The 12794-nt window shown below is 53.4% G+C and overlaps 1 protein-coding gene across 1 annotated transcript; it reads left to right on the top strand.

Moving 5' to 3' along the window:
• Positions 1–8601: 8601 nt before the first annotated feature.
• Positions 8602–12190, top strand: G6M90_00g013770 (uncharacterized protein; the record flags this gene model as incomplete). The annotated part of the gene is made up of 3 exons (XM_066129749.1): positions 8602–10287; positions 10352–11213; positions 11337–12190. The coding sequence occupies 3 exons, from the start codon at positions 8602–8604 to the stop codon at positions 12188–12190; spliced, it is 3402 nt and encodes a 1133-aa protein (XP_065986088.1).
• Positions 12191–12794: the final 604 nt, after the last annotated feature.

The following is a 12794-nucleotide window of genomic DNA, read 5'->3' as shown; positions in this document are numbered from 1 at the left end:
CGTTTTCCCTGGACCAGTAGATCCCTTTGATTGTAGCAACAGTTGCAAGATGTGTCGGGAGACAAGGGTTGGATTGCGATCGGTCGAAGGAATGCGGGCGAAGCACAGAATAAACGAGCTCGAGGTCTGAAGGAGCGGATTCGCGAACGATTCGAATCGAACAAGTTTCGGTCGGCAGTGGACAGCGCTGCTGAATCCAATGTATGGACGTTCGCTGGGATGGCCGTGGCTGGTCGAGTGAGGACCGTGGCCTGGCTCGTGGGGTCCTCCCGCAACAAAGTGCCAAGGAGCGAGAGGAGCCGAAAAGTCGTCGCGACGGCTGTAGCTGATAAAGAATGGGAATTGATCGAAGTCGATGGTGAAGGGCAACGGGCAAGGCGGACAAAAAGTATGCCCTTGCTCTTGTCGCTGTCGTCGAGCCCAAAGAAGGCGGGAAGGGAGAGAAGATGAAGGAATGGGGCCCAGATTCGAAGTGAGACAGACCAGCGCTTAGATGAGAACCATGCAATGCAGGTGGCTAGCGGCTGGGCTACAGGACCAGGTTTCGCGGGAAGCCGTTTACAGGTGAACCATGGTCTGCCGCTTCGTCGAGGGCTTCGGGAGTCGGGACGAGTCGACGGTGACCAAGGCGGCTGGCCGTTGCTGGGGAAAGCAGAAGGGTGAAGTTGTGAAATGTGAAGCAGACGAGAAGAATTAAGGAATTGGTCGACTGGGAACGAGATCTGGTGGGAGACGACGACGGCAACAGCGACCGGGGGCCGGGGCCAGCCAGGCTGGGGGTGCAGGTGGGCTCTGGGCGAGTGGCACCCAGTTGACCTTCAATGTTCGCAGGCGGCTGAGAGGCGAGCGGAGGGGAGTGGTGGAGAAGGAGGAACCGGGCACCAGACAAGGCAGGAGCGACTGTGCCAAAAAAGAATCAAGATGATTATTGACGGATGCATGTTCCCAAGTCTTCCGTCATGTCTGCGCGCTACTCGCTGCTCGCTGCTCGCCACTCGCTTTCGGCTGCACATGACAAGCACCTGAGCCAGCTCCTGCACGGTACTGGGATGCTGCAGTTCTGAGCCAACGGGGACGATTCGCGAAACACGGTCAGTTCGAGGTCCAGCGAACAGAGACGGCAGAGTCAGAGCGGAAGCGCAGGCCTGGCAGGTCGGTAACCGCTGCTACCGCTTCGCCTTTCTTTCCCACTGCTCCTGTTTATCATATGTAGTTGCTCCATCGTTCTACTTGTCCATATTCCTCGTACTCGCTACAATACGACCTGCTCGTCACACAGCAAGCCAGGACACACGGCAAGTTCGCAAACGGCCAAATACAATAATAATAATGGCACTACGGGCGCGAATAAGGCCAGGGGTCGCTCACCTAGCGCGCCTGGGGCAACGGAGAGGCGACAAACAACGGTCCAACTGGATGGCCAGGACCAGGGTAGGGGTCCGGAGAAGATGAAATGCTTGTATCGCCTCTGTCTCGAGGTGGTCCAGCGGTCCTCCAGACATCAACCATCTACCGTTCACCCATTGACACACACATTCCCTCACAGGTACCGAATCCTTCCTCCTTCGGGGCCATCAAAAGGCCAAAAACCAAAGCCCAGGCCAGGACCATGATCCCAAGGCACTCGGGACCCGTGGCTGGGGAAAGGGTAGAAGAGTGGGTAGAAAGCGAAGCCACCAAGCCATGCTCGACCCAGTCACCCAGTCAGCATCGTGAGACGGATGGCTCAGTCGGCAAGAATGCTTCGAAAGCAACCACATGAACCCCTGCTACGACTCTGCAAGCGTGCAGAGTGCTGCTGAGCATGCCACAGGGTGTTGGATTGGGCTCCGCTCCATCGTGAGTGGGGAGGATGGGAAGGCGTGCGAGACAAGCCTTGCAGTTAATTAATCTAAATATAGGCACACGCAGCAAGCCCGGCGGCAAGGACTGGCCAATCACTGTCGGTGAGCCAAATTTGGGTACAACAGGATTTAAATCTCCGCCCCGCGAATGGTGATGGGCGGAAAGGTGTACATGTCATTTGCGCTGTTGGGTGGCACCACGGAGGAGTGAAAACACGGTACTCCGTGCTCCGTATTGATTCATGTATTGTATCCTGCGTCAAGCACGAGAGGAAGAGTTTGTCGGTCATGTGCTCCTCCATGTCCCAGCAGACTGCTCTCCTGTATCAACTGCCATACATGTGCTGCACGGTGAGATCGGTTTGATGTACATCGGATTTGACCAGGCCCGCACAGCGCCGAGATTTAAGTCTAATATATTGTACCAGGCGGTTTCCAGGGCAGAATATTGCTGCGCGGAACAAAACGGCATCTAATTGAGTTTGGCCCATGACTCCTCAGCACGGCTTGGCAAATTTTTTTCGGCAACCGGTTGTTCAGCATCACCAGGGGTGCTGTCCTTGCTGAATGGCCCGAAGGCTCGAGCGTTGACGAATGCTTCATACATACTCGATATACTCCATACATAGATATGTCAGGCTTGGGTGTGGCTCCAGGGGCAGGACGCGGCCCAGAGAAATTTCAAATGATGCTCGGCGTCAACGGCTTCCAACCAAACACTTTGGTCCCGCATCTCCGTTCCCGACATACCGCGATGGGATCTTGAAGGGTACCGCATTTAGCAACATGGCGGCGTCAGCCGCTGCCATTTATACGATTCTATTTGTAAACTATACATACGGACTAGTACCCCAATGCCGTTATTCTCCACGATGCTGCTGCACCCACTCAAGGCAGGAGGACACGCGCTGTACTCCGTACTCCGTACGTGCATCTGACAGCCTGCCAAGCTCATTGATCCAGCCGGTGGAAATACGTAGTAAGCGCCCGCCGAAGAACCCGACCACTCAGTGCCTGCAGAGGGCAGAAACATCTCAGGTGCTCAACTGCTCCCTTTGTCGCATCCGCCAATCAGCGTCCGCCACTCACAGAGCAGAAGGTCAGTGTCACACTGTCAACAGTGCTGTCTGGTCGTCGTCCATGTCCCCAGCCCTTGATGATCGCCGCATCAATGTTCAATGTTCGCCTGGCTCCGCTACAACAACAACAACTTGACAACAACAACAACAACAACAACAACAGAGTCGATAAATACCATGCCAGCACAGGTCATGTACACGGGCCGTTTTATCGTGTCAGATGGAGAGCCAGCGTTTGACTTGCCCTTCTCACACGATCAATCTGCTACGGTGTTGTTACATGTTACATCAAGAAAAAGAAAAAACACATTGCAGTTTTCGTTTCCTCCGATTGCACTCACCGAGCGTGATTCCGAGGCTGTGGTTTTACTCCGTCAAGGCCTGGCTGAGCATCTACGATCCCGGATCCTGGATCCTGGGGACTGCGGACTGCGGACTAGGGACTGGGGGCTCCCAAGGCGCAGAGGCCACATCGAGATCCCCACCCGTACTTACTTTAGTAACATAAAGTACCTACCTAAGTACTTACCTACCTAGGTAAGTACTACTATTCTCAAATTGGACAATGCATTGTCCATACCATACCAACCTGCTTGAGTAAATTCCATGTTGGCGCCTAATTCTATACTAATCGTAAGAAGTATCGACTGTTTTCTTCCAGTTCGACATCGTGGCCGTGCCTCGAGGGGCCCGTCTCGTCACCGGCGAGCATACATACATACATAATGACACATTGACACATTGACACATTCACGTTACGCCCCAGACCAATCGACCTTGATTCTTCCTACACGCACCGTTTCATTCGGCAATAGCCGCGCGAGCAAAGCTGGTCCTTGAACCGACCACCAAACGACTTGCTGAGGTTGCACCATGCACATGCGCACCAATGGCCTACTTGTCGGTCTGCTTCTGCTTTGCTCCATGTGATTAATTCAACACTAGAAGACTAGAAAACAAGCTCCCCACGAAACGCCGTCTGTTGAACAGTACTAGCCATCATCATCTGACACCATGACCATCTGGACCAACACCTATGTACTGAATGTAGTAACTTGCAACACGGCGCAAGGATCTCTGCTTCCCAGATAGCTCATCGCAATTTGACTTTGACGATCCTTGCAACCCCGAGTTCCACGTTGCCAGCCAGGGGTCAAATGGGCCACCACCCAGCCTAGCAAAATAACCGCTACCATGGAGATACATACTATATCTCTCAGTACCGGGTACGTACCCTACATTGCCAACTAACGGTACAAAAGTCTTGGTATTGGCCCGTCTGAAACAACCAGGGTCATGATTATCAACATCGCGCCAAGCCGACGCTTTGGTCGAACAAAGTTAGGACCTCTGGGCTTGGCGGGGGGGTTCCAATGCTAGCGACTCGCGCTTGTAACCCCGAATTGATGTCATTCTTGGATCTGAAACACCCAACTCTGATCCAAGGGCTATTGCAGGTCTTGACCTTTGGGGGGGTGTTGTCGCGAATTATGTAGTAAACTAGGTCTATAGCGATAACCTTGTGAGGTTTTTTTTTTATTTGCCGTAGTATTTGATTGCAGGGATTCTATCGCTCACATGCGACTACCCTTTTAGGAAGGAGCCTTGCTGTTATTAATGTAATAAGGTTAATAAGGCTGGAGAAAGCCAATGAGAACTTTATGTAGAGGGTAAGGTGGTGTGCAATTATAATTTTACACGTATTAATAAGTAATATTTATGAGAAAAATCATTCTATATCAGGACTCACTCTTATATGTATTATACTTTACATAGGAGAGCTACTTTGCCCTTGCGCGTATGCGCCGAATTGCTTTACTGTAAGTACTTCAATGTTTCGTTGCTGTCCCGTCGTCGCGTGCTCTGTCCCAACGTCCCCGTCAATACGTAAAACCTACTTCTATTCCACTTACAAATTGGCTATCCTGGACTCGAGTTCTGAGTTTGCGACATACCAAACCGCCGAGCTTTTACAAGCCTGTTTCCCCCCCTAGTACAACTAACCAGTTGTCTTCTCTGGCCTCGGTTATAGACTCGCCCGTTCGTATTTTATCCCCGTGTCAGAATCTCTGGTTTCATCCGGCAGATCACTCGTTTGCTCTCGATGCTTGTTTGAACAACGTGCCATGTATCGTTACAGTCTCTAGTAGGTTACGTTTGACCCCTGCTCGCTGTGTGCTAACAAATTCGCAGAATATCCCGCCTCACCTCGTGATCCTCCGACGCTCGGTACCGTGCGACCAGTTGACCCTTGGAGACGCAACTAGGATGAGGTAGTTGTTGTAGGCCACAAAGGACCGCCGTGGCCTTGAACAACGAGGTATACGAACGCTGTGTGTTGTTTCAGGCCCATCGATGGCGATGAGGAGAATATTGAAGACGACACGAGGACGGGGCCGATAGTTGCGGCAATCCGAACAACGCGTTTGACTAATTCTTCCATCTGATGCCCTCGAATGTGGCAGAAGCAAACGGATGGACATATATCCTCTCTATTTTTGGTTTGCCATTTATGCCGTATTCCCAGTTTCCGACTGCCGAGTCGCATTGCTACCATGTACTCCGTAGAAATTTCACAATTTCCCAACACAGGGCCAACATTCTGCGCCGCATGCAAAGCACTGGTTTCAAACCCTGGTGGTTTAATTACTCGTCACCTTGCATGTTTTGTAAAACCCGTCATATCAACAAATCTGCCGAGTTGTGTGAATGCAGCTGCTGGAGTACGGAGTAGGAGCTGCTCCAATCCCCAACTGCTCTTTTTTTTTTTTTTGCTGTGCGCAATTCATTCCGAGTGTGAAGCACTCCGGCGACATGTAGACTTGGTGAGGTATTACAACTGATGTTTGGTATACTGCGCATATTCAACTCACGGTAAAACATTCGTTGCCATGTACGCCGCTAGCACGAGGTGTTTAAACGACCTGGAGAAACAGATTCAAGTGTGTCACATTTTTCACGTCTCGCGCTCATGCTCATTCACACGAAGGACGGCTCTCGACATGAGTTTCATCGACGCGAGAGCGGCTCTTCGTGGAGACTTGTGTCGTGAACATGGCCAAGTAAAGCAGCATAGACGCATGCATCCGGGATTTTCAAGGCTCATCGAGTCGTGGGCCGACGTGGAATGGCGTCCAGCCGCGTGAATCATGGATGTGTTGAAATGCACAGCTAGCTGCTCCTGCTTCGGGAGAGTCGAGTAAAATCCAAAACCAGAGTCTCAATGGCGTTACTACACAGATCAAGCGATCAGGGCATTAGGCAACTTTGCATGATGCGCAATGCGCAGGACACAATGCTGCTGGGTTTGGGAACGGCGACTTAAACCTCACTCTCCTATTTTTTCTTTCTTTCTTTTCTCATACATACCCCTGGGCACACGGGAACATGAAAGAAAAAAAAAAGAGTCATCACAGACAACATGGCAAATAGTCTGGTTGGAACCAAACTCAGTCTGAGCGTGGCTCGCTGCACTATGGCCCAAGCTCAAACATTGAAGTGCTTGCACATACTCCACCAGAGGACACCAAATGAACCCATTCAAACAGGGAACGCATGCAATGATACCCCTGGCTAGTATTTCCAGCACGAACCGGACGTGAGAAGGGACCGTTGACGATCACTTGGTACCTGGGAGTACAACCGCAATGAGACGAGACCACGGAGTCTCTACTGCATGCCTCGAGTCCGAGTGCCAACAGACAAACGCCAATGATGAGAAATTGACCAGCGTTTTACGGTTGTTCTTTCCGTCTTCACAAACACATACACCAGACTAGGAAGAAGGGAAGAAAAATTACAAGTCGGGTGGCCGAAAAAAAAAAAAAAAAAAAAAAAAACGGCAACGGCGTCAATGCAAAGCAACCATCGTCGTCATGTGGCATAAATTCTTGTGTGTCTCACAACGCATTCATGCCTCGCAGCAAAGCAAATAAGAGTCAATACCAGAAAACAGAAACGGCAACACATGTGCGTACTCCGTACATATGTAGTACTGCCAGATGCGTGTGGCCCGTCCATTGAAAGCGAGAGGACCACGCCACAAACGTGGACCAAGGTCTGGTGATAATCAGGTCAAGCCGGTCGAGCGCCGCGCCACATGTGAGAGGTTGCTGCAGCTTTATTCCAGACTCGTCTCCAAATGGCCAACTTGCGCGAGTGGAGGAGCTCCTGTCCCACGAGTGTCGTGCTGGCTGCATCTGGGGATCCGCTCGTCTGCATCTGCGCAATTAGCTAGCACTGTGATAGCTCAATTGTAATCGACGTTTGTCGAGGGAGCCAGGGTCAAAGCCGGGTCTGATAATGACCAAAAGGCCGCTATTATCTGTGGGAGTCGCGATACCAGGACATGGGCAATAGAGAGGGAGGGGCGGGAAAGGACAAGGACGAGGAAGGGGAAGAGGCAAAGGCAAAAAAAAAAAAAAAAACCAGCAAACGGGTCATTCTTCCTTGCACCGTCCCGTGTTCTGTTAGACAAGTTTCGTGATAGGGCCTGCAGCTCGCCGGGACAATGGATGACCAAGGAGCATTGAAGGAAACATGTTTAGCACCGGCTCTGGACTTTGGGCCGCGAGCAGATGCGGTGGAAACGCGGTTTTGCTTGTCTGGTGCGTCCTGGGTAAATGGCCGTTGCGCACGCCCAAACAAGCCGGCGAACACCAGACCCAGACCCAGATGGCCGTGTCTCGAACCGGTGCTCAGCTTTGCGTTGTTTCTCTTCGAGGGGCAAGCTGCATGTCACTATTCCTAGTTGAGAGCTCTCGGTCTTGGTCCTGGTTAATAAGGGTGGTGCGGCCAGGGGCATGGGGAGGGCATGGGATGGATAGAGTAGCCATGGCAAAGCACATAACCGCGTGGCATGCGTCTTGACCGGCTGGACCGGGTGAAGCTCTTGATCCTGGTGGATGGCATCAGAGAGCATTCGTATTCCATGTTGTATAATTGTAGGCCCCATGGCTGGCATTGGCAAGGGTGCTTGCTCGCTTCAGATAGCTTAGCTACTTGTTAGTACTCGGCAGCTCGCAAGTGTCTTCTTGTTACTGGCGCTCTGCTCCTCGATCGCAAGGTGTCGAGCTCTCCATCCCTTTTCCCTTTCCATTTTTTCTGTGGTTTTCGTGTGGCCAACTTCTGCTGTCCCTCTCGTCTCGAAAACACCACGACGCCTCGATCTGACGAAGCGGATTGGCAGGTGCGCGCATTAGGCATCATCCTTCCTTCCTTGACCTGTCCGCACCTCAAACAAGCAGCGCCCATTCTCCTCCCCCCGTCGGGCCGGACCACGGTTGGGGTTTTGGTTCCTTGTCTTTGTTCGAAACATTTGAACAAAGGTGCGATACGGGCCGTACGCTTCCAGTGTGGTCGGTGGTGGTCGCTCGTTGGTCGACCCGTGTCACGGCCAAGAAGAGGGAGTGAAGTCGGATTGAAAGAAAGAAGAACAGTCCCTAATTATAACATTTTTGGATCCGAGACCATTGCCGTCGTGCTCCGTTAAGACAGGCGCATCCCCAGCTCCAGCCGACGACCAACAAGCCCTTGCGGCAAAGCTTTCGCATATCATACCGACCAACCCCGTTGATTGATGGTGCAGCCGCCGCAGCAAGACGACGCCAAAGATTGACACTTCCAGAGCATTGCTCTAGCGCACACTCTCAATAGCATGCAGCTTCGGCCGAGAGAGTATGACTGAGTCGGCGGTTCTCACAACGGCCGCTGCCAGCCACCACCACCAGCACCAGCGCCAGACCAGCGCCAAAACCAACGCCAACGCCAGCAAACATCGAGCAACCGTCAGTGCCGCTTTGAGCGTTGGCGCCAGCTTGAGCACCGGGACGAGATCGACTGAACCTGCCAACACGGCCGTTGCGCGTGGCTCCCTGTACGGCCGTGGGGGCAGATGCACAGGCCCAGGCACAGGGACAAGCTTGAGCTCTCCTAACGTTCCAGGCGCGTCCATGCCGTCTGTCCAGGTGCCGGCCACTGCCCTGGAGGACTCAACGCCCACTCTTAACGCCCACCCCACATGCAGGGCCTCTACCATGGCTCCCAGTGCTGCTACTGCTACTAGCACCAGTACCAGGACTACGTCCAGCGTCACGTCCATTCCTCACTCTGGCCCGAATGAGCAAAATCGTCCTCCCTCATCCCCCCCTCGAGCTGCTGCTACCGTCGCGGCAGGCGGCCACCATCTCGACAACGTCCACGCCGACGACTCTCCTCCGCTGACCCGGCATTCGCACCGCCAGTACAACACCTCGTCCAAGCTGCCGCCGCCTCGGCCTGCAGATTCGAGGCGCGGACCCCCGGCGGCGTCATCGTTCCCCTCTCAACCGCACCGCCCGCACCACAGCCATCCTGGCCAGGTGCCTCCCTCGCTTCACGGCGCCCCCTCGTCAGCGTTGCCCAATCCCGTGCCCGAACAGCGACCGGCCCCATCCATCCCCGACAACATCGCAAACACGGGCGCGGCCGCAGACGCAAACGCAGACGCAAACGCAGACGCAGGCAGAGAGGCAGAGTCAACAACACATCATCATCCCTCTTCGCCCTTTGCTGTGTCGCCCTCGGCCACCTCTCCACCACGACCGGCCGTGCACTCTCGGGCATCATCATACCACGCCTCACCCCAGCCTGCGACTTCGTCATCGTCAGATTCTCCCCCCGCCCAGCCGAAGCGTCCCGCATCGTGTCCTGAATCGGGACCCGACCACGCCGATCAAACCACCTCCCCGTCGTCTCTATCTCCGACTGGAACCACCAAGCCTCTGAGTTGGAGAGGGCCTGCTTCGCGCAGCTCAAACGGCGTTTCGACCTCCGACGGCCCGCCGCCATCTCTCAACACTCAACGTCTTCACGGCGTTGAGGCGGTGGCCCAAACCACTGCTCAGCCGCAGCCTCTGCCTGAAACACCAAGGACCAAGAGCACACAAGGCCAACGAGAGCTGCTGCTTCTTAACCGGCTTTCTGGGTCCAGCTCATCAGATGACAACCGATATCCATCACCTCAGCGGCCCCCGGTTTCCTACAGACCAACGCAAAAGCGGCATAGCATTCAGCCTGCCACTCTCACGCCTGGCCGAGTGCCGCCAATACGCTCATTCCGCTCATCAGACTCTCGAAAGAGCCTAACGCAGGATATGAATCCCATGTCTCGCCCCCACGATTTGGGCGAGCTTTATGCAACTTCTCCCGAGGAACAGTCGCCGCACAGTTTCGAAGGCAGGCATGCCCAAGGAGGCGTTTCCCTAAACGACGGCGAATCTGGCCGACAAGATGATGGTGGGGATGTTTTTTTGAGAATAGCCAGAGACGAGCAGATGCGCCGTCTGCGAGGAGACGAGAATTTGGACGATGCTCAATCTTCAGTTGTAGGTTGCCATGAGACAGTCCCGCAATGCCCGGTACCCATGCCGTGTACTAATTAGTTGACAGTCTGGCATCAGACGATCCTCTCATCGCCGCCCTTTGTCGACTGTTGTGCCCTCTTATCACCACCAGGCATCGCCCCCAAGACATAGGCGGCGATTATCTGACCAGCAGGACAGACCCCGTCCACTACATCTTGAGGACGACCAAGGAAGTGAAATCTCTCGGACCACTACGTTTCGCTCGCTGCTCCGGGAGAAGGCTGCTTCTGTTCACCCTGGCGAGGAGATTCCGCGGACACGCTCTGGCGGTGCAAACCTGCGACCATCTCCTCTTTCAGCGCGATCTACAGTTGGTTATGATAATAGCCAAGAAGCAAGTATTTACGCACGCAGGCGTGCGTCAATAACCGACAGTAATTCTACTGTGGGCCGTACACCCGGGTACAGGCCATCCGGGCTCATCCAAGCCCGGAATCACGGTTCATCCCCTCTGGCCAGGACGATTGACCTTCAGAACAAGACGGCAACCGAGGCCCCTCATGGACTTGAGGGAACGGAGTCCACTGCTTCAACAACTGCACCCTCGACTGTTTGGGATGAATTAGACGACCTCAAGTCGCGAATCAACCGACTTGAATTAACGGGAAAGCTGCCGTCCACGTCAGGGGCGGCAGTCTCCAGAATGTCTGAGGAGCGGCCAGCTACTGCTACGACGACGGTAACTACTCTGTCTGGATCTCCCAAACGACAGGTCAATGGGCAGATTGCAGAAGTATCGAGTACCACGTCCTCTCAGAGGGAGGCACACCCCATCCTTCATGAAGCGTTGGTTAAATCAAGGCCTTATTTGAGTCTGGAAGTCTATCAGGCACTACAGTCAGCGGCTAATGACGCCATGGCGTTGTCATCAATGATGGGTACCCCAGGTCAGCCAGGGCCGATATCTAGTGCTGCGAGTGTGGTTGGGACGGGAGGACCGGCAGTCACTGACCGACAACTGCGAAGAAAAGCCGATTCTGTCTGTCGGAGTCTGACAGAACTATGTGTAGCACTTGGGGAAGCAGTAGGTCCTGCAAACATCGCAGGCCCAGCTAGTCCACCTGCGTTGGCTCAGCATGATGGACCTGCAACGCCCACTGCCCCAAAGTCCTATAGTAGTCTGCCCACTCCACGCCGTGTGGCCGAACACGGAATACCGAAATCCATCAGCAGCCCAAGACCATTGTCCAAATTCGAAGAGCGACGAAGCTCTATCCTGAATGGGACAGCTTTACCGACGCCGCGCGCCACTGGTTCAGCACCGACTACGCCAATCGAGGGCAATTCGCAGCGAAGATCGTCCCTTATGATTTCGCGGACTCGGCGAGCTGGTACCGAGGAACCGGAAGTTGCTCGGTCACCAACAATGTTGCGATCCCGACGAGCAGGGACCGAAGAACCAGAGGAAGGCCGACAAACGTCATTCTTGAGAAATCGTCGGGGCACAGTGGGTGATGATGGTGGCGAGGGAAGATTCCGACCACCCTCCAGAGCAGATACCGACGTCAACATGCTCAGAGACCCTGGACGAGAATATCCATCAGACTCGCCATCCATAGCGCCCGACAGTATCTCGCAGATTCCCTCAGCACTCCCACGTCGCAGATTTTTGTCCACAAGCGTTTATTCCTCCCGTCCTGCAGGATCCCAGGGGTCCAACATTGCGTCGCCAAGAAGGTACAACGATCGACAAGCGGGAGAGCAAGACTTTGGCGACAGTGTTGGAGAATCACGAGCCCAGAGACAGGGTCCGCCGTTAAGCAAAGGAATAATCCATAGCCGAGCTAGCAGTCTCAGCACTCGGAGAAACCGAGACAGCTTGATTTCGACAAGTTCTGGAGCTACAATTGGCCCCTATAGATGATGCTCATGAGAGCCACTACTTGCATTTTACGCCCGTACATGTATTCAAATGGACTTTTACATAAGACTTTCTAGTGGCACCGTCAACAAGGGACGTTCTGCTACGTACTTTTATATTACACCTTTGATGATTGATGAAGGCGGGACAGCCGGGCTTTTTGCTTTCCTTTTCTTTTTCTCGCGCTCATTTTGTCTATACGACGTTTTTCGGTTTAATTTTTTTTCTTTCCTTTCCCCTTCTTCTCAGACTCTGCATAAATCAACGTACATCACGCACAAAACAAATCATAAAGCAAAATAGTTACTCTGGCTTGCGCTGGATATGAGGACCGCTCTGGACTGCATAACGACATGACGAAATCCATTGTCTGTCACTGAGGTGGCTAAACGGCCTTTGGTCTGCATTTTTCTACTGTATGGGTGGACGAATAGTTCTTTCATGTACGATAGCTCTTGACTGCAATAGGATTTGTTTACATTCTCATAACAAACTATACTTTGCCATGTTGTGACTGATTGTCTTGGAATTCCGTGTCATTGACGCTAGGTTTGGGTGAAGAAGATGCAAAACCATGCACCGTGCGGCCGCGTGAGTCACTGTGTTT

The sequence above is a fragment of the Metarhizium brunneum genome, chromosome 1 (assembly GCF_013426205.1).
Source record: "Metarhizium brunneum chromosome 1, complete sequence".
Classification (NCBI taxonomy): Eukaryota; Fungi; Ascomycota; class Sordariomycetes; order Hypocreales; family Clavicipitaceae; genus Metarhizium; species Metarhizium brunneum.
This window is presented reverse-complemented; position numbering and strand designations above follow the sequence as displayed.